The sequence below is a fragment of the Bos indicus genome, chromosome 9, assembly GCF_029378745.1.
Source record: "Bos indicus isolate NIAB-ARS_2022 breed Sahiwal x Tharparkar chromosome 9, NIAB-ARS_B.indTharparkar_mat_pri_1.0, whole genome shotgun sequence".
NCBI lineage: Eukaryota > Metazoa > Chordata > Mammalia > Artiodactyla > Bovidae > Bos > Bos indicus.
The window spans coordinates 40,741,392-40,767,747 of NC_091768.1; the positions used below are offsets into that span (position 1 = coordinate 40,741,392).

The 26,356-nt window shown below is 38.8% G+C and overlaps 1 protein-coding gene across 3 annotated transcripts in view; it reads right to left on the reverse strand.

Annotated features, from left to right (window-relative positions):
• Positions 1-26,356, reverse strand: part of FIG4 (FIG4 phosphoinositide 5-phosphatase) — a 172,215-nt gene that overhangs the window by 89,934 nt on the left and 55,925 nt on the right. For all 3 annotated transcript variants that reach the window (XM_019967222.2, XM_019967223.2, XM_070795986.1), the window contains 7 exons: positions 25,789-25,945; positions 24,069-24,119; positions 18,443-18,591; positions 15,156-15,284; positions 12,574-12,674; positions 9,085-9,247; positions 8,560-8,657 (listed from right to left, as the gene is read on the reverse strand). In XM_019967222.2, coding sequence (XP_019822781.2) covers positions 8,560-8,657; positions 9,085-9,247; positions 12,574-12,674; positions 15,156-15,284; positions 18,443-18,591; positions 24,069-24,119; positions 25,789-25,945 — 848 coding nt within the window. The remainder of the gene's footprint in view (positions 1-8,559; positions 8,658-9,084; positions 9,248-12,573; positions 12,675-15,155; positions 15,285-18,442; positions 18,592-24,068; positions 24,120-25,788; positions 25,946-26,356) is intronic.

Genomic DNA, 26,356 nt, shown 5'->3' on the forward strand with positions numbered 1-26,356 from the left:
ATAAAAAAATGAAACCTACCTTATTAAAATTAAAGTAAATGCTAAGATATAAATATGCCACTGAATTACAATTAACAGATAATGAGCACTAAAGACTCGAGGAGATCAGATTTCTTCCTCGTAACCTCCTGCAGTCTCAAGTCCAGCTCACCCTACACAGACCTGTCCTACACCCTCCACACCCCACTGTGGCGAAGGAGAACTCCCCAAAGACCAGAAGAAAGGACCCCCAAGCCCCAGCCAGCTAAGGACCAGACAGAAATCAACTGGGCTTGGATGGATAATCCCCAAACTGGCAGAGTGGAGAGTGTTTTCATAGCCTTCATATGCTTTTAAACTTGACTCTCATAAAATCCCCTGGAGGTAGCCAAGGCAGCCTTGTCTTCGCCTTTCACACTGTGGCTGAAGGCACTGAAGCTGAGAGGCGTGACTGGGACTACATCTTAGCGGTCCACCTCCTCGCCTGCCTGCTGTAGCTCCGGAGAGACCGCACCGTCTCCCATTCAAGGGGGCTGGTGTGTTATTACTCAGCTGTGAGCTTGGAGCTCATTCTCTGCCTCCTACCAGCTCACTCGCTGCCTCCTGAATTCCTCATCTATAAAATGGGTAACAGCAGCACCTCTCTTAAAGGATTAATGTGAGGTTTAAAGGAGATGAAACATGGTAATTTCTTATCAGAGCATCTGACGCATGGTAAGTATTAATACAAAACAGACCATTTGTATTATTATTCTGATCAGGACTTTACTCAGAAACAAACATGCAAACAAAAAGTAACTCAGTAACGGACTACTACTGGCATCAGGATAGGTCTATGCTGTTTTCAACCATGCTGGTTACTTTTCAACTGTCATGAATTTAATTAGATAATCACCAAGGAAACAAAAGAAAAATATCTATTTTGCATAACTGTATATATCAAATGGAGGAATTAGAGTTGATTAAGACCAGTGATAAATCAGTTTTAGATGAACAAATATTAGCTTATTTTTACATCTGAGAAAATTAAATTACATACCTGGAATTTTTCTCAAAAGTATTTTAAACCAACTAGAGAAACAAAAAGTTTGTGAATTTCTTATGTCAAATCTGACATTTAAGGAGATGCAGAAGTAAGGTTATTGCATCAACTTGGGATCAACTCTATGCAAAGAGCGTGCTTTATGCAGTCTGCCCACAGTGGATTTGTTACTGAATTGTTTAGTCGACTGCCTTTGGGTCACGGACTCGTTTAACAACCAGATGAAAATTTTATGTATGCAAGTGAGTTTGTACATCACTTCAAAGGGTTCAGAGATCCTCCCAATAGCCGTCCAAGGCCCCCAAATTAAAGTCCTCTGATGGATAATGACATCAGACCCTTGGCTGGCTTCCTATTAATCCTGAGCAGCAGCACTGACAGTGTAAGGATTGCTGCAAAATTTTTGTCAAGCAGTGTCTCAAACTTATACACGGTGGGGAAGGGGGTGGGAAGGAGACAGTTCACATACAGGACCTAAGAGAAAAATCAAGAAAGGTATTCCATTTTTGACACTTCATACAGAGGCAGAACAAAGAGTGACTATCCCTTGGTATCTATACACACACACACACACACACACACACACACACACTTTGACTAGTTAATATGTTAATATTCTTCCAAGTGAACTGAATAAACATCTTCTTCTATCCTATGAATAAAGTAACTGATGACAAAAACAAACATTTTTTTCTATTCTACAAAACAGCAACTTAATCTCCAAAGTATTTTCTCGTTATTGTCAGGATTTTTATGACAATGAAATAATAAACTACAATAATTTTAAAATCTATTGACTGGCATTTAAATATTAAGAAGTAAATGTTCACTTGAGAAATCTGGGCAGGAACACTTTATAACCACATGTATCTGATATTATATTTTGAACCTGCATACTTAGTAGAGAAATAGTTTATTTCATACATCATGAATCTCCATTTAACCATAGCTTTTAACTACACTAAAAGGACTCTGTAATATATGAAGAAAATTCACTAACTTAGGTTGACATTTATATTCTAGTGATAACTTTTTAATTTAGTGCTTCAGCAATAATTTATTTCTATACAAACAATATCTTATTGCCTATACATTTACTAGAAAATTGTTCATGAAGGTTCTTGTTAGTAGAGTGTTGCTTCTTGAATTATTTTATGTTTCTTATAGCTACTGTGTAATATCAGGCTGAGGCTATGGGTCATCCAGCTATTGTCTTATATTATTCTGAGTTGACAGCGAGAGAGATGAAATTTCTGAACTGATGTGAACAAAAGTCTAAAAAGTTATTTATTTAATACTTGATTTATTTTACAGAGTCCATCCTTGATTATTTTTATATTATATATAATAATATTACAGGAGTTTTGGGTGTTGGCAGTCATCTAATTGAAGCAGACCAATAATTTCCTAAGCCAAAGAGCGATAAAGAGAGAACTAAAGCTTCCTGCCTCGCTGTCCACAGCTCCCCTCATCACCTTCCTCCCCTGACACATACACACACACACACACACACACCGTACACCACACACACCGTGCACCACACACACTGTACACCACACACACACACCTCCTTTGAATTCGTGCACTAAAGCTTCCTGCTTCACTGTCCACAGCTCCCCTCCTCATCACCTTCCTCCCCTCACACACACACACACACACACCGTACACCACATACACACACACACACAAACACACACAACTTTGAATTCATGCACTAAAGCTTCCTGCCTCACTGTCCACGGCTCCCTTTCTCATCACCTTCCTCCTCTGACACACACACACACCACACACAGACACACCCCGCTCCTTTGAACGCATGCACTTAGTGCTATGGTCCTCTCCCAGCAACTGGCTCACAGTTTGCATCCCTACCCCACGCTCCGCCTCCACTATGGCTAGGCCATCATTCCCACCCTCATCTCCAGCTCAAGCCATTCACCACAGGTAACTCCTCTGCCCTCACCATTTCTTATCCAGAACCTCTTTTATTTTCAGACAGTTTGTTTTAAACACCCCACCTCACAAGAACCCCAGTCCACTGACAGCTCTGCTTTCTCCACCACCCTCTCCATTATTCACCCTCCTCCAGCTCAGGTTTCACAGTCCACTTCAATTAGACAACTGCCAACACCCAAAACTCCTATGATCTGTCTTTTATGTCACACCTGTATGGCAAAACTAAATGAACCCAATTATTTACTTCTCTGTGTGTCTGGGCTTCACTGATAGCTCAGCTGGTGAAGAATCTGCCTGCAATGCAAGAGACCCCGGTTCGATCCCTGGGTTGGGAAGATTCCCTGGAGAAGGGAAAGGCTACCCACTCCAGTATTCTCTCCTAAAGAATTCTATTGACTGTATAGTCCATGGGGTCGCAAAGAAGTCCATGGGGTCGCAAAGAGTCAGACATGACTGAGAGAATTTCACTTTCTGTGCTTATACCCATTCACTAGCACTGCCAGGAAAAGTCAGGCAATAGCATGACTTAAAAAATCCTGGAATTTGCCCCTACCAACCTGGAATTTGCCCTTAGCATTGCCTGGAGGTCTCTGGTCAACCCACCTTCCCACATATATGAAGGCTGTGAAACTTCCACCACCCTCAAACTTCCGCTCTGAGCAGGTAACCTTCCCTCTGACCTTAAGGACAAGTTAAAGCCATCAGGAGGGAACCTAAGTGCATGTGGATGCATATACAACACACACACACACACACACACACACACACACACGTACCCTTATGATTCTGTCCTCCCATTAAAATAACTCCTCCCTCCAGGTTTCAGATTTCCTTTCCTCTCAAGTACATGATGCCCCTGATCATCCCTTCTCTTTCCTGTATTCTCTCCTCTCCTTAAGGATCTCAAATGGCTCCTTCCCAAACACTTTTAAACACATCATTATGATCTCTTCAAGAAACAACAACCAGATGAAAACACCAACTCTTCCACATTTCTCACTAGGTGCTTCATTTTTCCAAGAGGATCCAACCAGTCCATCCTAAGGGAAATCAGTCCTATATATTCATTGGAAGGACTGATGCTGAGGCTGAAGCTCCAATACTTTGGTCACCTGATGCAAAGAACTGACTCATTGGAAAAGACCCTGATGCTGGGCAAGATTGAAGGCAGACGAAGGGAACGACAGAGGATGAGATGGTTGAATGGCATCACCGACTCAATGGACATGAGTTTGAGTGAGCTCCAAGAGTTGGTGATGGACAGGGAAGCCCGGCGTGTTGCAGTCCATGGGGTTAAAGAGTCAGACACGACTGAGCGACTGAACTGAACTGAGGGAAAAAGTCCTCCTGCAGCTCAGTCCAGGTCACTCAGTGCCCTGGTGCTGGGAACATAAATGAGCATATTTTCCATTTTCATCTTACCTGGCCCGTCAGCAGCCTTTGCCACAGTCAACTGCTTGCTTCCTTCACCACAAAACATGCCTTCTCTTAGCTGTCAGAGCACAGCACTCACCTGGTTTTCCTCCTACTTTCTCATCTGTCCTTCCTCTGACTCCTTTATGGATTCAGCCTGTTCTGCCTGGACATCAGGAGTTGGAGGTTCTCAAGTCGAGACCAGAGGCTTTCCACTCTTCTCTCTCGGTACCCTCGGTTGGGCATCCTCTCCACACCCATGTCTTCAAATATCGCCAGGACTCAGATGGGCCATAATATCACATCTCAGCCCAGACCTCTCTCCTGAGCTTCCATCTCATACAGCGACCACCTACTTACCATCTCCTTTGACAGGACTCCATCCATCTCAAACCTCAACACATTCAAACCACACTCATCGCCTTCCCTCACAGACAGTCTGTGTTCCCCGGCTCAGTGCCTGGCATCACCACCCATTCACCTGAGTGAGCCAGGAACCTGGGGATCAAGTTTCACCCCTCCCTCTCCCTCATCTCAGACCCAGCTCATCACTGGCTCTACTGCCTGTGTGCACTCCTCCCCACCTCTGCCATGCCACCCTAGCTGTGGCCAGTTACCTCTTTTCTGGATAATTATAACAGCCTATAACAGTCTTCCAACATCAACTTTAGTCTGTACCAATCCATTCGTTCTCTACGTTGAGATCAGGATAATCTTCTCAAAACAGAAATCTGATCACCATCTTCTCAACTCTACAAAACCTTCCATGGTTTTGGAAAGTCAAGATAAGACCTGACTCATTAACACACCCTACAAGGCTCTTAAAATCTGGCATAACTACCTCTTCAGTCTCTTCTCACAGCAGGCTCTCCTGCCTGCATTCTCTGGGACCCAGTCAGAGAGGCTTTTTCTTCCTCAAACGCACATTATGCCCTCCTTTCCCAGGGCCTTGCGCTTGCTGCTCTCTTTCCTCTTGGCCTTGTAAAGGCCTCTTCATTCAGAGGCGTTACACTGACTCATCACTTCTTCAGGGAAGACTTCTCTCCCGCTATAAGCTCTCCCAGAATCGTAACCCTGTTCTGGTACCTCTGCCTCACTTTACCATCTCCTGTTAGACTGTGAGCCCAGAGAAGACAGGGACTGTTTTTATGATTGCCTTGGGCACATGGGAAACCTTCAAAACTGTTAAACGGTGGCTTCAATGGACATAGGATTCCTTGGCTTCTAATTAAATTGAATTATGCTTATTATAATTAATGATCTTGGTTATCCAGGTCATACAGTTAGCAAAAACAAGACTGGGAGTGACTAGGACTCAGATCATGAGCTCCTTATTGCAAAATTCAGACTTGAAGAAAGTAGGGAAAACTACTAGGTCATTCAAGTGTGACCTAAATCAAATCACTTACAGCAGAAGTGACAAATAGATTCAAGGGATTAGATCTGATAGAGTGCCTAAAGAACTATGGACAGAACTGTGGACATAAGATTGTATAGGAGGTGGTGACCAAAACCATCACCAAGAAAAAGAAATGCAAAAAGGCAAAATGGTTGTCTGAGGAGGCCTTACAAAGAGCTGAGAAAAGAAGAGAAGCGAAAGGCAAAGGAGAAAAAGAAAGATACACCCATCTGAATGCAGAGTTTCAAAGAATAGCAAGGAGAGATATGAGTCTTCTTAAGTGAATAATGCAAATAAAGGAAAACAATAGAATAGGAAAGACCAGCTATCTCTTCAAGAAAATTAGAGATACCAAGGGAACATTTTATGCAAAGATGGGCACAATAAAGGACAGAAACTATGAATAAAACAGAAGCAGAAGATATTAAGAAGAGATGATAAAACACACAGGAGAGCTGTACAAAAAAATTCTTAATGACCTGGAAAACCACGATGGTGTGATCACTCACCTAGAGCCAGACATCCCGGAGTGCAAAGTCAAGCAGGCCTTAGGAAGCATTAGTATGAACAAAGCTAGTGGAGGTGATGGAATTCCAGCTGAGTTATTTCAAATCCTAAAAGACGATGCTGTTAAAGTGCTGCACTCAATATGCCAACAAATTTGGAAAATCCAGCCACAGGACAGGAAAAGGTTCATTCCAAACCCAAAGAAGAAAAATGCCAAAGAATGTTCAAACTACCACACAATTGTACTCATTTCACATGTTAGCAAGGTAATGCTCAAAATCCTCCAAGCTAGGTTTCAACAGTACCTGAACCTAGACCTTTCAAATGTACAAGCTGGATTTAGAAAAGGCACAGGAACCAGAGATCAAATTGCCAACATCTGGGGGATCACAGGAAAAATAAGGGAATTCCAGAAAAATATCTACTTCTGCTTTATTGACTATGCCAAAGCCTTTGACTGTGTGGGTCACAACAAACTGTGGAAAATATTAAAGAGATGGGAATACCACACCACCCTGCCTGCCTCCTAAGAAACCGGTATGTAGGTTAAGAAGCAACAGTTAGAACCAATTTCAAACTAGGAAAGGAGTACATCAAGGCTGTATATTGTCATCCTGCTTATTTAACTTCTATGCAAAATACATCATGCAAAATGCCAGGCTGAATGAAACTCAAGCTGTAATCAAGATGGCCAGGAGAAATATCAACAACCTCAGATATGCAAAAGACACCACCCTAATGGCAGAAAGTAAAGAAGAACTAAAGAGCCTCTTGATGAAGGTGAAAGACGAGAGTGAAAAAGCTGACTTAAAACTCAACAGTCTAAACACTAAGATCATGGCATCTGGTCCCATTACTTCTTGGCAAATAAATGGGGAAAAAATTGAAACAGTGACAGACTTAATCTTTGGGGGCTCCAAAATCACTGCAGACAGTGACATCAGCCATAAAATTAAAAGATGCTTGTTCCTTGGAAGAAAAGCTATGACAAACCTAGAAAGTGTATTAAAAAGCAGAGACACACACACACACACACAAAAAGCAGAGACATTACTTTGCTGACAAAGGTCTGTATACTCAAAGCTATGCTTTTTCCAGTAATCATGTACAGATGTGAGAATTGGACCACAAAGAAGGCTGAGCACTGAAAAGTTGATGCTTTTGAACTGTGGTGTTGAAGAAGACTCTTGAGGGTCCCTAGGACAGCAAGGAGATCAAACCAGTCAATCCTAAAGGAAATCAGTCCTGAATATTCATTGGAAGGACTGAAGCTGAAGCTCTAATACCTTGGCCACCTGATATGAAGAGCTGACTTTTGGACAAGACCCTGATGCTGGGAAAGACTGAAGACAGAGAAGGGGGTGACACAGGAGAGATGATTGGATGGTATCACTGACAACGGACCTGTGTTTGAGCAAACTCTGGGAGATGGTGAAAGACTGGGAAGCCTGGTGTGCTGCAGTACATGGGGTCGCAAGAGTCAGACATGACCGAGTGACTGAACAACAACAACAAATACTTATTAACCAACTTGTCAGAATAATCTCAGATACTAGAAGGTGTTGGCCAACTGCCATAGCCATAATAAACAAAACACTTTTCATACTCAGGGTTATCCTAGCCACAGAATGAGATTCCTCCATTTCATTTGGTTGCAATAGACACAGATACAATTTCCTACCTGGTCTCCTATACTCCGTGCCAGGCCTTTGACCTGGCTGCCTACTCATATACACAAAACACGCTGACCAGTGTTCTCTGACATGGAAGCACAGAAATATGAGACCAGGTCACCACGCTGTCCACCAGGTTCCTGAGCCATAACTGCACCCCAATTTCTGAATCTAGTCCTTAGATCCTATTACCACATATTATCTTGCCCAGCAGATCTTCTGGATTGTCAAGGGAAGTTACTCTATCAAGGCTAGCCTGTGAGTGTTTGATCTCCATGCGTCCTTCTCCCAGATGTCCTGGAAACTGAGGCAGAATTTCACCCATACCTAGCTCACCCCAGGAAATTAGAAGACAGACATGCTCATTTCTCTTCTTCCAGAAAACCCACCACAGAGTCTCTGAAGTTACCCAGGGAAGAGGCCACGTGGACTCTGAGGCCAAAGGACAGAGGTTCAGACAGTTCAGACATGGTGAGTAGTCACAGCACAATCAACCCACAACCCTCTCCTCCTTTAAAGCAGGCTAGTTAAGCCCCTTCATGTTGTCCAGTGTGATTGAATTTCATAAGCAAACAGAGAGCAAGTCATACCTTCACTAAATTCAAGACGATGATGGGCGAGCCAAACCTCTGAAGCATCTGGTCAAAGTGAAGGGCAGCCACGTGGGCAAATGGATCTGCCTGATCCACTGGGAGGAAAAAACAAATAAGTACCAGAATGAAAATTATACAGCAAGAATAAAAGCAGCACAGGGTCTTGTTTCACTTTATAATGGTTATAGAAATGTAACTCAATTGATCTTCTGGTAGTTTCATGTCTCAAATTCCTCTTCAGCGCATCATTCTTCATATATTTATTGAATTTGAATGATTCTTACATTTCTGAATATAATTAATTATATTTACATATTTTAAAATATAAATAATTTTCTAGTGGCCAAAATTAAAAATGAAAGTATATAAAGCTGTTGCATAAAAAATACCAGTAGTCCTGATTCTAAATTATCTACTTTTCAGAACCTAAAACTCCATGCTTTTATGAAATTTCTGTTGGCAGCAGTTTACTCTCTAATGTGGGTAAAGGAGAGTTACTATTGAAAAGACTGTTGCACTCACAGGTAATAGGTGGCTTAGGCATCATAGTTGAAATGTCCTGTGACCAGTATAAGGGAACTGATCCCCTAACTTGCACGTAAGAAGAATAACTTCCTGCAGTAAAAGACATGACAGAAGCGTCGCAGAGCATTTGTTCAGTCTCCACTTCATTTGCAACATCACCCTGGAAAGAAAGGTGCATTTACAGGCGTTTTATATTCTCAGAATTTTTTCAGGGAAAAAAATGTCAAGTACAGAATGAAAATATAATTCCTATTCTTAGGCAATGGCACCCCACCCCAATTCCTATTCTTAGGATATTTTAAAAGAGGTAAGTGCTGATCAATATTTGATGCACATATTAAAAAAGGAAAATCATTAAGATGCAATAAAGGAAGGCAATTAAAAATAGCAGAGAATAGACGAGGGAAAAATCAAATTAATAGCTAATAATACAGATAATAGAGTACAGAGAAGGAGAGAAAAGGAAAACAATTACAAGATATTACAGGAGATTAGTAAGACCAGTGAAATATAAAAATTCAATTCTGAAGACCAAGGAGGAATGAAAGGACAAAAAGTAAGATTCAAATAAAATGCCTGATGGACACAAGAAAAAAAACCTTGAGACAGCTTTACTTATAATGTATATGAGGATTTAACAAAGAATAATTTTAGAGGCATTAATAACGTGACTGTTTAATTACCCTTGCTATATCCAAAACTACATAACAGAGCTGCAAAACTCTATTCTTGTCCAGTTGCTCAGTCGTGTCCAACGCTTTGTGACCCCAAGGACTCCAGCTCGCCAGGCTTCCCTACCCATCACCAGCTCCCGGAGCTTGCACAAACTCATGTCCACTGAGTTGGTGATGTCATCCAACCACCTCATCCTCTGTCATCCCCTTCTCCTCCTGCCTTCAATTGTTCCCAGCATCAGGGTCTTTTCCAACGAGTCACTTCTTTGCATCAGGTGGCCAACTACTAGAGTTTCAGCTTCAGCATCAGTCTTCCAATGAATATGCAGGACTGATTTCCTCTGGGATTGACTGGTTTGATCTCCTTGCAGTGCAGGGGACTCTCAAGGGTCTTCTCCAACACCACAGTTCAAAAGCATCAATTCTTCAGCACTCAGCTTTCTTTATAGTCCAACTATCACATACATACATGACTACTGAAAAAACCATAGCTTTGACTATACGGACTTTTCTTGGCAAAATAACATCTCTGCTTTTTAGCACACTATCTAGGTTTGTCATAGCTTTTCTTCCAAGGAGCAAGCATCTCTTAATTTCATGGCTGCAGTCACCATATGCAATGATTTTGGAACCCAAGAAAATAAAGTCTATCACTGTTTCCATTCTTCTCCCATCTATTTGCCATGAAGTGATGGGACCAGATGCTATGCTCTTAGTGTTTTGACTGTTGAGCTTTAAGCCAACTTTTTCACTCTCCTCTTTCACTTTCATCAAGAGGCTCTTTAATTCCTCTTTGCTTTCTGCCATAAGGGTGGTGTCATATGCATATCTGTGGTTATTGATATTTCTCCCACAATCTTGATTTCAGCTTGTGCTTCATCCAGCCCGGCATTTTGCATGATATACTCTGCATATAAGTTAAATAAGCAGGGTGACAATATACAGCTTTGATGTACTCCTTTCCCAATTTGGAATCAGTCCATTGTTCCATATCCAGTTCTAACTGTTGCTTCTTGACCTGAATACAGGTTTCATAGGAGGCAGGTAAAGAGGTCTGGTATTCCCATCTCTTTAACAATTTTCCACAGTTTGTTGTGATTCACACAAAGGCTTGAGCATAGTCAATGAAGCCGAAATAGATGTTTTCCTGGAATTCTCTTGCTTTTTCTATGATCCAAAGGATGTTGGCAATTTGATATCCGGTTTCACTGCCTTTTCTACATCCAGCTTGAACATCCGGAAGTTCTTAGTTCATGTACTGTTGAAGCCTTGCTTGGAGCATTTTGAGCATTACTTTGCTAGCGTGTGAAATGAGTGCAATTGTATAGCAGTTTGAACGTTCTTTGGCATTGGGATGAAAACTGATCTTTTTCAGTCCTGGGGCCACCGCTGAGTTTTCCTAATTTCTGACATATTGAGTGCGGCACTTTAACAGCATCATCTTTTAGGATTTGAAATAACTCAGCTGGAATTCCATCACCTTCACTAATTTTGTTCATCGTAATGCTTCTTAAGGCATACTTGACTTCACACTCTAAGATGTCTGGCTCTAGGTGAGTGATCACACCACTGTGGTTTTCTGGGTCACTAAGACCTCTTTTGGAGAATGGCAACCCACTCCAATACTCTTGCCTGGAAAATCCCATGGATGGAGGAGCCTGGTGGGCTGCAGTCCATGGGGTCACGAAGAGTCAGACACTTACTGAGCAACTTCACTTTCACTTTTCACTCTCATGCATTGGAGAAGGAAATGGCAACCCACTCCAGTGTTCTTGCCTGGAGAATCCCAGGGATGGCAGAGCTTGGTAGGCTGCCATCTACGGGGTCACACAGAGTCAGACATGACAGAAGTGACTTAGCAGCAGCAGCAGCAGCAAGACCTCTTTTGTATAGTTCTTCTGTGTATTATTGCCACCTCTTCTTAATGTCTTCTGCTTCTGTTAGGTTCTTACCGTTTCTGTCCTTTATTGTGCCTATCTTTGCATGAAATGCTCCCTTCGTATCTCTAATTTCCTTGAAGAGATCTCTAGTTTTCCCCATTCTATTGTTTTCCTCTATTTCTTTGCATTGTTCACTTATGAAGGCTTTCTTATTTCTCCTTGCTATTCTTTGGAACTCTGCATTCAGATGGGTACATCTTTTTTTCTTAAAGCGACAGTTATATCTATGTTCATTGTTGATATGATTTTAAGAACGAATGTTGCTATATTAAGGCAGGATCAAAACCCAATGTCTCACCCAGTCTATCTACTCGATCACACATCAGTGTAAGACTCCAGTTGTCTGTTGCAGAAAGAGACGAAACACTCAAAGCACGCTACATGACCAAAGGCAGAACAGATGAATATGTTGTTTTTTTCCTAGGGATGAGCGGAAGGAGTCTGTCTTGAGCCAAACTAAAGCAGAGGGAAGCGGGTAAAGGGTTTCCAGGCCTTGCTTTACTCAATTTTCTCATCAAGGATGCTTTTCCAAAGAGCGCTCCCCTCCATTTATTCCTTGGGTGGAGATGCTTTGCTATTTTAGTCTCTCCACTAAATATGTACTGCATTTTAAAATCTATTACAGAAATGGCTCATCCTCCGAAACATTAGACATTTTATAACTCCCTAAGGCACTGCATAACGCTAAGATAGCTGATTTTTCAGAACATCTATACATTAGTCATATTCCTCACAAGTTTCAGAGGCTCTAGAGAATTCATTATTCTCTTGATAATGTCCCAAACTGAGATATTCCACTTTCTAAAATTCCACTTTGCTTTATCTGTCACCAGAGCTGAAATAAAAAGTTAAATTGCCAGCAGGAATCTTACCTCACAGTTTGCACCTCTTTTGAGAAAACGGGTCCCAGCGAACTTACTGGATCTTCTAGCTATTAAAGTGACATACACAGGTCGTCCATAGATCAACAGCTCTTAGAAATCTAGTTAAAGCTGTTTAGCGCTCATGACCATCACACCCAACCAAGAGAATCATTCTATGTTAAATATATTTTGTTCAGTAGGTTAAAGAACACCAAAAAGCTTCACCCAAGAAATGGAACAGCACTGGGTCTAACTGCTCTTTTGAAGTATGAAGGTATTAAGGTAAAACCAAACCTTACTAAAGAGTGGTTTCCATGAATTTCAGAGGAAATGGTAACCGGATGTAGGGTTATTGGTCAAGGGAAGACCTGTGGTCCCTCCTTTGCAGCCAGGTAAGAATGTAAAAGGTACAATTAATCCTTCTTCATTCTTCAGAGACCATACACCTATCAAAGTGACCACCTCTCCATTAACAGGGTGTTTAAATTATGAAGCAATAGCTAATTCTGAGGGAATGGAGTTAGCATAGTACTGTGAGAGCACCCAAATTTGTCACCTAACTGCAAAACTGAACACTGGGAACTGTATAACCAAAATAAAGTTTCAATTAATATTGTCACCTTAGTTAACTTTCTGAACCTCAGTTTCATCTTCTGTAAAATGGTGTAAGTGCAAAAAAAAAAAAGTAACCAATTTTATTAGGTGGTTGGGAAGACTGGGTTTGGTAATGTGCGCCTGGCTTGTAGCAAACATTCAATGAATAGCAATGACTGTTACCATCATATACATTCCAGAATTCATTAAATGCTTGTTAACTGGGAGACTGGATTCATCATTTCAACTAATGAGCTTTAAAATTATAATCTATGGTGCTATTTACTACTTTAAAGAAACAACCATTTATTGTACTTAATACATGCCAGGCCTGAGTTAGCTCTTGAGAAATAAAAGACAGTTTAAAATTACTTTTTAGAAACTGCCCTTAGAAACTGTAGCACCTTCTCTTTTTTTTTTTTTTGGATCTGCAGTGGTTTTATTTTATTTTTTTTTAATGAAGGTGGTAGAAACTGTGTGTTTTTTCCAGTTTAATTCTACTTTTGGAAAAATATATAGTAATTTGGGGCCAAATCTCATTATTCGGTGAATGATCAAGCAGATAATACCACTCACTGGTTGAAAATGAGTATAAGGTAATGAGCCATTTTACGTGTAACAGGTAAATCTCACCAAATTCATTCCAAAAGTCCTCTGCATCTTCATCTAGCCTCTCCTCACCCTCACTTGCCACAAAGGAAGCAAAACAGGTCCTCTCCAAGGCCAACCTCTCCAACCCTACCCTTTGACTCCCTGACTCCACTCCTGTCAATGTTCTGGTGCAAGAAAGCACATTATTGGTTTATCACATTCACCCATTCAGTGGTCTCAAGACAACCACTCCTTTGAAGTGTTCACTCTAGGTTTTTAACAAACCTAAGACACAAGGAAGAATGTCAACCAGAAAGCATGCTAGGTGCACAAATGTTCTTCAGGATCTCTAAAAGGGGCAGGAAAAAACTTAACACCACTTCTAAAAAGTAGACATTGCCTTCTTAAGCCTCATAAGAACACATTCACTATACCTAGAAATCAAATAAAACAACAAATGATATTTATAAGATTGATTTACCAGCTTAATACCAAGCTCAACCTATGTCTATTTAATCTATTATGACTCTTCTCAATCCAGATCTTCATTACATTATGCCTGAACCACTGCAATCTTGTCCTAATGCATGTCCCTTGGTCTAGGGTGGATCAGATGGTAAAGAATCTACCAGCAATGCAGGAGACCCAGGTTTGATCCCTGGGTTGGGAAGATACCCTGCAGGAGGAAATGGCAATCCAGTCCAGTCTTGCCTGGAGAATTCTATGGACAGAGGAGCCTGGAGGGTTACAGTCCACAGGGTCACAAATAGTGGGACATTATGGAGTGACCAACACACTTTGAAAATGGTTACCCACCCAAGCTTCCTAAGTACTAATTTGTATGTTACCATTTGAAAAAAACTTTCAAAAATTCTAGCACCAAACCAAAAGTCCTTCATCCGACCATCAAAGTAATCTGGTGACTGGCAGTCTGACTCCTCCCTAACCCATCTCCTTTCCACCCCATTGCGCCTCCCAGGCATTGTATACACAAACCACAAGTACACTCCCATAAACTTTTCCACCTCTACACTCATGATGCTTCCCCAGCCCACAGTCTCACTGCTGAGGCCTGCTTCTTGATCAAGTCAAGCCAAGTTCAACTCTTCCTATGAGCCTGGCCCCATCCTCCCCTCCGGTTAGCGATTCTGCTCCTGCTCTTAGGTAAGAATGACACTTACTACCCACAGCACTTTCTGGGCCCAGAACATTTTCTTCCTTGTTATTTACCTGTCTGTAGACATAATAGATCTGCATTCCTTTGTATTTCAACCACACAGAAAGCATAATTGTAATCTATCTGCAGGATGCACAGATAATTATAATGATCGTATAATTCATATACAGCTTTCTACAAATGTTATAGCATAAATTTAATAATATCTTAATGCTTTAAAAAAGGATACTTGACTGCCCACAGAATCCATGAATAATGTATAGCAGCCAGTCACGATGGACAGTATTTTTAATTATATCTAGAAGTTCGCCGTTCCACACGTACTTCATGTAAGGCTCACTAGAGATCCCAAATACACCTGAAAAAATAAGAGTTGGTATCAGGAAGATAAGGAAATTGGTTGACATTCAATTCATTTTTAAGCTCTTAAACTTTTGTTTTTTAATTTCAAAATGTCTGATAAATCTCACTGCTGTTTTCAGTGGATATAACTCATCTCATTGCCCAGAACACTGTGCTGATCCTGTACAAAGTTAAAGAAAAAACACATTTTTCTGATCTATGAGAGTTTTGAACCTAGAGAAAAGCAAGCAACTGGGAAATTAAGGACACACGTACAAATACATGAATGAGGCTGACAGACAGCAGGAGCAGTGACTAGGAGCATGGCTCTGGTGTCACAGTGCTGGGTCCACATCAGAGCTCTGCCTCGCCAGCAGGGTGACAGGTGTGACCAAGAGGGTCACTTATTTCAGTGCCCCGTTTGCTCTTGCATGCCCCTTTCGCGTGATTGTTGTAAAGGCAAGTTGATAATGCACATGAAATGCTCAGAACAAGTCTCGTGTCTTACTCATAATTCCATAAGTGGTAGTTATTACATCAAGCTTTTTTGATATGACAAAATTAATTTCATCAAGCATCATTTCAGGATATCCAGATAAATTTACTAAATATCAGTAAGTTTTACAAAACTTATATAAAGTACAAAATAAGAAATAAGTATAAAAGTAATGGCTTAAAAGATTGTAACAGTTCTGCTTAGAGACAATCAGTACTATTTTTCTTCTCAAAACATGTATGTTAAGAGTGTTTATATATACTCTGACAAATACCCTTTGGTTTTATTTATAAAAAGTAAGCCTTCTCTGCCCCTTCAATGACATTACATTGAGTATGAATAATGGAAAGGAGTCCCGTCTTAGTCACTTACCAGCTCTGTGACCTTTGGCAAGTTACATAACATCTCAGAACCTCAATTTTCTAAACTGTAAAATGATGATACCACTCACCTCAGAGATATAATCCAGATTAAAAAAATATATAATATATGCAAAGTGACTAACATGCTGCCTGACACGTTAGAGACTTTTTTAAAAATGTATTATTTTCCTTTTCTACCTACGCAGACAACTTTTGCCCTCACTTTCTCTTTCCTATCAGTTTCTCCCTGTGTAGTAGGAGAATAATGCGTCCCTTCCCCACAGAAAAATATCTATGTTCTAATCACCAGAGCCCGTGAGTAAGTTATGTCATGTGGCAAGGAGAAATTAAAGCTGCAGATGGAATTAAGGTTGCTAATTAAGATGGGCAGACTATTCTGAATTGTCCAAGAGGGCCCACTGTAATCACGTGGGCATTGTGCGTCAAAGAGGGGAACGGGAGTGAGAGTGTCAGAGTGACGTCATGTGGGCAATCCTCGGCCAGCCATTGCTGGCTCTGAAGATGGAAAGGGCAAGGAAATGGCTTTTTCCTTAGGGTCTCAAGAAAGAAATGCAGCCTTACCAACACTCTAACTCTAGCCCACCAAGATCTCTTTTGGACTTTTGACTTCTGTAGGATAATAAATGTGTATAGTTTTAAGTCACTTAATTTGTGGAAATTTCTTACAGCAGTCATAAAAACCTAATACACAGTTTATTCATATCTATCAAGCAGAACTGCTCGAGCGATAGTAAAAAGTTAGGTAGCTTTTGGAGTCTTAATTCAGATCTCAGTACAGATATTCAGATTCACATGGGAGATGACACACACTGCATACTTACTAATGCTTTTAGCTTTTCTATCACTAAGCACAATATTTAGAAGAAATGATGTGACAAATACTCAGGTACACATTATCTTACCCTCCACCTGCCTCGAGTGGCAAAGATCACAATTCAGATGAACCACAGCAAATTTCTGTGATCTAGATGTTTTGGGGTAGGGAGGGTGCACAGGGTTTTGCTTTAGCTCAAGTGACAGTCAATCTAATAAATGAACAAGAGTCAAAGGCGATGAACAGAGATGGCATTCAGTTGAAGTAAGTCTCAGTCTTCTTAGAGTGGACCAGAACTTCTGGCAAAAGGCTAACAGAGCACAGCCTCTTCCCGAGTGTCCTGCAAGGACAAACCTTCTGGAACTTACCTTCGACCTCTGCACCCACATCTTCATCACTGTCACAGAAGTGGCACTGAGGAAGGGACCCAAAGACACTACTGACTTTTCGTTTCCACAGTAAGGCCAATTCAGCTAAACTGTCTTAACTTTAAGTTTGAAGCAATGCCTTCACAACATTCACTCTGGCAATGTCTCTGGCCTTAGAGTGCTAGACCAATCCCTAAATCTAGAGATAAAGGTATCCATTCTGCTGTGTGGCTGGTCAGTCCCAGATCCCCAGGGTCACCCTAGACCAGTCACACACAGGTCCTGCAGTAACCCCACAACAGTCCTGACAGAAGCAGGCTGTGGGAGGGACAGGTGGGTCAAACTGAGACCAATCATGTCAGAACAGCCTCTGACCTTCTGCAAGGGTTCCTCTGGACACTGGCCTTGTGATCTTAACCTCTAGGTCTCGGCCTCCTACTTATCATGTATTTATTTGAAAGCAGCATTACACCTCCTGAGTAGCTTTTTATGAGGATTAGAGACATGATACATAAATGTCTAGGCTGCAACAGGAAACCCAGGGTAACTTTTTTCTACAATTCAAGTTATACACAATTGGTCTCTATAAAGAAAAATAGGTGGTGGTGTGTATTCTTCAATATTTAAAAAGAAAATTCTCCAGCCAAAGACTAAAGTTGAATGAATTCCATAAAAGGTGCATAAAATTTTGCTAGAAAACATCAGCATACAATTTTCTGCCTTGCCCACAAATGAAATCAATTTGGTGATACATGATCTCTGGACTTCCCTGGTAGCTCAGGCAGTAAACAATCTGTCTGCAATGCAGGAGACCCAGGTTCAATTCCTGGGTCGGGAAGATCCCCTGGAGAAGGAAATGACAAGCCACTCAGGTATTCTTGCCTGGAGAATCCCATGGACAGAGGAGCCTGGCAGACTTAGCGACTAAACCACCACCATGATCTCTATAAAAATGAATTCATTTATATGAATTCATATATCTGAAGCAACTACATGAAAAGACAAAGAACAAATAAGAAAGGAGAAATATGAAGGAAATGTGAGTGAATTTAATGAGATGCCATTTCATAGATGTCACATTAACATATATTGGATGTGCTGAAAACCACCTACCGTTTCCACCCTGTGTAATCAATCCTTCATCTTCAAAGATGTCGAAACTTTCCTGGCGAGTCTGGGTGGTTTCTGACTTTAACATCTCCAGGGGCATTCGTAAGACTGTGAGATTATACTGAAGTGAGTGGGACAAATCATAGCTATAACTGAGAAGAGAAAGCTTAATAAGAATTAGAAAAGCAAAACATATTTCATAATCTTGGCTCCCAGAAGGAATTAAAACCTATGAACTAAATTAGTTAGCACCTAATTATGAACTGAATTAGTTAGCACCAACAACAGAAGCGATGTTGTTCAAATAAGCACCTTAAACATAGTAAATCATGAATATAATTGGAAATTTAAAAATCATTACACGACTTAGGCATTTGCATAACTAGAAATACACAATAAAATGTTAGTAACCTACATTCACTGATTTGCATATGCACTTTGTGCTTCACACTGAAATTAATCTAACTTCATAGTTTTGTATAACAAAGTCACACTTTTATATTTATCTAAATGGACTATTAAAAATGCTATAATATCCACTCTAATAGTATTATACAAGGTCTGTACTCTAGTTTACCTGAATGAAAATAATTATATTAATTACTAAAGGTGGCACCATAATTTATTTAGTAATAAAATAAGAATAAGTGAATAACACAAGCCACTAGAGTGATACATGTTTGAGAAGCATGTCATTAAAAAAATTATAAGTCTGTGCAAATAAAATTGCACAAAATCAACTTTTATAAGTATCTTAAGCTATATATTTTTAGCACAGAATTTTAGACAGTATCTAGAATTTCTTAAGTTATACAAATTTGAAAGTATTCTAGTCATACTTTAAAATGGTTACAACTTCAGATTCTCACACATTATTATTTCTTCTTTAGTTTATTAATATAATTTGAAATTGATTTTTATTTAATCTGTTAAATTTAAATCTACCACATTTTCTTGATAGAGCCATTAATTTTATTAGCGTCTGATCTCAGAGAGATAAAAACTGTATTAAGAAGTTGGTTTCTCAATCCCATATGCAAGAGCATAAAAAAACCTTTGCAATAAATTTAACCAAAGAGGTAAAAGATCTATATACTGAAAATTATAAGACATGAATAAAATAAACGAATAAGACTCAAATAAATGGAAAGGTATCCAGTGTTCATGGAGTGAGTGAAAGTCACTCAGTCGTGTTCAACTCTTTGTGACCCCATGGACTATATAGTCCATGGAATTCTCCAGGCCAGAATACTAGATTGGGTAGCCTTTCCCTTCTCCAGGGGATCTTCCCAAGCCAGGGATCAAACCGAGATCTCCCACATTGCAGACAGATTCTTTACTAGCTGAGCCATAAGAGAAACCCAGTGTTCATGAAACAGAAGAATACTGTGTAAATAACCATACTACCCAAAGCCATCTACAGATTCAATACAATCTGTATCAAAACTCCAATTACATTTTCCACAGGAATAGAAAAAAACAATTCTAAAATTTGTATGGAACCACAGAAGACTCCTAATAGTCAAAGCACTCTTAAGAAAGAAGAACAAAGCTGGAGGTATCAAACTTCATCACAAAGTTACAGCATCAAAACAGCATGTTACAAGATAAAAAAGACACCTAGACCAATTGGAGAAGGAAATGGCAACCCACTCCAGTGTTCTTGCCTGGGAATCCCAGGGACAAGGGAGCCTGGTGGGCTGCCGTCTATGGGGTCGCACAGAGTCAGACACGACTGAAGTGACTTAGCAGCAGACCAATGGAACAGAATTGAGAGCCTGAAATAAAACCACTCGGATACAGTCAACTAAATTTTGACCAGGCAGCCAAAAAGATGAATGGAGAAAGGATGGGCTTCCCTGATGGCTCAGACAGTAAAGAATCTACCTGCAATACAATGCAGGAGACCCAGGTTTGATCCCCGGGTTGGAAAGATCCCCTGGAGAAGGGAATGGCCACCTGTTCCAGTATTCTTGCCTGGATAATTCCATGCACAGTGTAGCTTGGCGGGCTACAGTCCATGGGGTCTCAATGAGTTGGACATGACTGAGCGACTGACAACCCCTTTTCCAAAAGACAAATGGAGAAAGGATAGTCTCTTCAATAAATGTGTTAGGAAAACTGGACAAACACCTGCAGAAGAATGAAACTGGACCCCTGTCTTACACCACTCACAAAAATCCACTCAAAATGGATTAAAGACTTAAATGTAAGACCTGAAACTATAAACAAATAAAAGAAAACACAGGGAAAAGCTCCTTGACATTGGTCTTCACAAATATTATTTTTGGACATGATACCAAAAGTGCAAGCAACAAAAGCAAAAACAAACAAATGAAACATCAAAATAAAAAGCTTTGCACAGAGAAAGAGTGAGTGAGAAAATAAAGAGGCGACTTTTTGAATGGGAGGAAATATTCGCAAACCACCTAACTGTTAATGGGTTGACAGCCAAAATACATAAGGAACTCATACAACTCAACAACAAACAAATAATCCAATTTTAAAATGGGCAAATGACTTGAATAGACATTTCCCCAAAGAAGACACACAAATGGCCAATAAATGCATGAAAAGATGCTCACATCACATTGGGAAATGCAAATCAAGACAATGAGATATCACTTCATACCTATTAGAATGGCTATTATTAAAACAAGAAACGGCAGGGTTGGCAAGGATGTGGAGAAAAGAGAACTCTTTGCACTGCTGGTGGGAACATAAATTGGTGCAGCCATTATGGAAAATAAAATAGCAGTTCCTTAAAAATTAAAAGCAGAACTACCATTGGATCCAGAAATCCCATTTCTGGTTATATATCCAAAAGAAAAAAGATCACCATCTCAAAGAGCTATCTGCACCCCCATGCTCACTGTAGAATTAATCAAAATACCCAGATGAGGCAACAACCACAAATGAACACATTAATAAATTAACAAAGGAACAGATAAATAAAATATAGGGTATATAAAAAAAATGGTAGTTGCCAGTGGCTGGGGGAAATGGAGAACTATCAGTCAAAGAGTACAAACTCTTAGCCATAAGATAAATAAGATCTGGTTATCTAACATACAGCATGGTAACTGTAATTACACCCATGGCAGATTCATGTTGATGTATGGCAAAACCAATACAATATTGTAAAGTAATTAGCCTCCAATTAAAATAAATAAATTTAAAACAAAACAAAAAAAAGAATGAAAAAAAAACAACAACACTGAATTATGTGCTTGAAATGTGTTAAGGCAGTAAATCAAGTGTTATCAGTACACACACACAAAAATCACAACTGTGTGATGGGATGAAGGTGTTAACTAACACTGTGGTAATCATTCTGTGATACATCCATGTATCTAGTCATCACATTGTACGACTTAAACTTACAGATGTCAGTAATATCTCAATAAAGCTGGGGGCAGGGTGAGAAACTGGGCTTTTACTTTTAACAATCAACTTCTCCTATTTAAAACAACTGATTTATCCTAGCTGAATCTTAATGTAATACAACCTTTTTTAAAGTCTTTAACCTCGTATTTTTTACTTATGGGATAACTTGATAAGAACTCAGTAGGAGAATGCAGATGAACTTGAAAACCATGAAGGAGAAATCCCTTCTAACAGCTGAGCTCCACTGAGCTTCAGTAATACCTCAGAGACTATAAACAATTAAGCAATAATGGCTGGAAAGCAAATGATGGAGACAAATACAATGGAAATATACTTTCAATAAACATTCGTGGAAGTGAAAATTATTTCTTTAGAAGCCCTTCACTATACTATTGCTAAATTAATTAACTTTCTTCAGTTTCACATCATGAAGACATAATCCACTCTACATAGTAAACGTTTTTATTTCATAAATAAATAAATGGTTAACTATATTAAGAGTTTAAAAATAAATTTAAAATAATGCAAAGCACCCTAACAGTACATAATGCCAACGGCTACAACACTCTGGGTCCTCTTAGTCCTACGACCCAAGTCCACTGATGCGATTTTGTGTTCTACATTTTACCTTGGACGTTGTAAGTGACAGAATTCTCCATGCAGCATAATAACTTGCTATATACCTGGCCTACATATTGGTCACTTCAGTGATGGTATAACACTCTCCCAGGATGCTCTGCCATAATTTATTGCTTATTTTTCAATTCACCATATTTGGGTTGTCCCTGCATTGGTTGGTTTGCTTGTTTGGGCCACGATAGAGACGCTATCTGTAAAGCTGGTGCCTTTACAAACAGGGACTAATATTTTCCCTCCTGATTTATTTTCTTCAGATATATTTTCATACATACTTGATGCTACATTCCTCCCCAGGAAAATTATTAATTTACAATGCCAACAACAATATGTTGGTACTGCAAAAGTTCTCCCTATTTTGAGTTTATTTTTACCTTTTACTAGACTGTTAACTGAAAACTGTGAAACGGTTACAACTCTACATACAGACTTTTAAAAAATTTATTTATTTTAATTGGAGGATAATTACTTTACAATATTGCGATGCTTCTTGCCATACATTGACATGGGTCAACCACAGGTATACATGTGTCCCTTTCAATCCTGAATCCCCCTCCCACCTCCCTGTATATAGACAATGCAGATTTAATTTTTGTAATTCAAAATCACAAAATAAGCCATTACAGTGTATTGAGTAGAGATCCCTGTGCTATACAGTAAGTCCTTATTAGTTGTCTATTTTACATATAATAGGGTATGTATGTCAATTCCAATCTCCCAATTTATTCCTCTCCACACTTAACCTTAGCAATATAAGTTTGTTTTCTATATCTATGACCAATTCTTTGTAATGGCCTATATGGGAAAAGAATCTTTAAAAAAAACAGAGTAGATACACATATCCCCTCCCCCATACAGCTGACTCATGCTGCTGTACAGCAGAAACTAACACAATATTGTAGATCAACTATACTCCAATAAAAATTTTTAAAATTTGCAGAAATAGACATGATTTTCAATATTTATTTTGTTAATGTTTTACAGTTTGGCCCTTAATTAATTCAACAACTGTGTGTTTATGTGCTAATCTTTAGATTTAGTACCTTGTGACATTTTCTATTTGGTGTACTAGATGAAAATGTATATTTGAGAACTGGCAATAAAATTATTAATAGAGTGCTTCTTGCCAGTCCTACAGGAGTAAGTAATTTAATTTCTTCAATCTTTAATTTGCTCTTATGTAAAAAATAAAAGATCAGTGTATAATTTTAAATTATTATTGCCACTCTCATTTGAATAAAGGATGCAGGAATTTTAAATTTTCCTGTTTCAGAGATAATGATAATATTGAAAACTTCAGAAGTATAAATATCTTCAAACTCAAAAAAAATTATAAAATAAAAGTATTTCTTTAAAATCATAATGAAAAGATGATTGTTCATAGTAAGAATAATTACCATTTAATTTATCCATTCAAAATTTTAAAAATTAGATTTTTTAAAGGAGGAATACTTGTATTTATATTATTTCAGATGAAAAGATTTGGCTATTTTTTTAAAAAAGAATAATCAAAGTACTACTGTGTCCTCTGATTCTCTTTTTACCCTGTAGGAAATAATATAAACATTTAAGAGACTGACAGGAGTAAAACTAAGCTCAAACTTACCTAAAGTAAAAATTGCTGGATAGGTCCACATTTTGGAATATTCGTAGATACCTTAAAAAAATGATTACTATAGTTAACAATATGATGACTACAGTTACCGCTGCTATGATATATATGAAAGTTAAGAGAGTAGATCCTAAAAGTTCTCATCACAGGAAAAAAAATGTTCTTTTTATTGTGTCTTTATGAGATGATGGATGCTAACTACACCTATCGTGGTCATCATTTCACAATATACATACGTCAAATCATTATGCTGAACACCTTAAACTTGCACAGTGGTATATGTCAATTTTATCTCAATAAAACTGGGAAAAAATGACAGAAAACTACATGAAATAATTTTTTTCAGTTAGTATAAGACAAAATTCAACTTTATCTGCTAAACTCTTACTCTTGTCTGAAACAAAATTATTTTTTTACCCCACTTCCAAACATCAAAGATAGTGTCACAAAGTTCCAGAAAACCACTATCTAAGAAGGTTTTAAGCAATAAAACCACCTCACCTTTAAATTCTGGTTCATGTTCTAGAACAACACTATAAAGGTACAAAGTGTAATTAAAACCTAAGCTGCTATCTTCCCTAAAAATTCAAACATGCCTAACTTTGTTCCATTTTGAGTCTTTATAATATCAAACCAATTCTAGCATTTTCTCTATCAATGTATTATTTATTAACAGTCTTTCCCCATACGCCCAAGTTTCCAATCATTTCCCCAAAAAACTTTTTGAAGCTTTCAAATGCATAGAAAAATTAGGGGTGAGGGGAAATAGTATAATGAATAGCAGTATGTCCTTCACCTGAATTCACTGTTAAATATTTCTCCTTATACATACATACATTCTCTGTCTTTAAATACACAAGTACATTTTATTTTTCTAAACCATTTACAGTAAGCAGATATGATGACAGTCCTAAAATTATATATCTTAATATTACGCAACTACTATGAACAAGGACAATCTCCTAAATAACCACAATGTCACTATACACTCAAAATTTAACACTGATCCGATGCTTCTAGTATATAGTTCATATAAAACCATTCCAGTAAAGTCCTTTAAAGCTCTGTGCCTGTGTGTGTACACATTGTGCACATATTTTAACCCAGGATCCAACAGAAATTCAAGTCCTGCACTTTGTCATGTTTATTCTAAAATCTTACTCTCTGGCTCTTCCTGACATTCCTGAAGGGTCTGGGCCAGTTGTCTTACAGAAAGTCCCACGTATGGATTTGTCTGATTATTTTCCTCAGGCTTAGATCCAATTTAAATATTTTTATCATGCTTAGATTCAATTTAAATATTTTTAGTAAGAAAACTACACAGGCTAGTGGTGTCCTTCCCACTGCTTCATATTAAGAGGCAAATAATGTCAGTTTTGTCTCATTATTGGTGATGCCAAGTTTGATCATTTGGTTAAGTGTGTTTATCATTTTTTTCTCTTTGTAAATAATAAAAATATTCATGAAGTACAGTATGTTGAGACATTCATGAAGTACAGTATGTCAACAATAACCTCTCATCTGATGGTTTTAGCAGCCATTATTGATTCTTGCCCAAATCAATTATCATAATGCAGGGTCTTCAATAGCGCCTGAACAAAAGCTGTAGCATTCTGAGCCTGTATTTACATTTTAACATTTATAATCTATCGACTATATTTTGATTTTCAATTGGTCTACAGATACAAAAACAGCAGTTACTGTCAGTACATACCTAGCTTCATCAGGATGACTAATCCGCACAGAATCATTGGGTATATAGATCATATTTGTATCTTCAATCTTATATACTGCATGACCGCCAATATCTGCCATCTTCCTCCTTTTGGTTATTAACACAATATAATAGCCTTCTAAAAACCTGACGAAACCTACACAACAACAACAACAAAACAGAAAGATAAATACATCTCCTAAACTTAGCAATGCTTTCAGATACATATTTAAAAGGCGAAAAGACTTTGACATATTTCCTGCTTTATTATTTCTCTGATTTACAGCCATACAAATTTTCAGCTGTTTTAGAATTATTCTCTAGAAATATTTATCTCACTTAAAAATACTACTCTGAACAATTTGATTATAAGAAGACCATACGTGTTAAGGTTCAGTAACGCTAAAATCCCAACTACACACTAGTTACCATACAGTCTTGGTTAAAAATGTTCTGGCTCCCAGAACTTTTGCTTTGGGAGTTAAAATGAATTCTCTCGGTGGTTGGGGGGAGGGAGAGGGGCACACTTCTTTTTTTTTTTTTTATTGTCAACTGCTTATTTAATTTA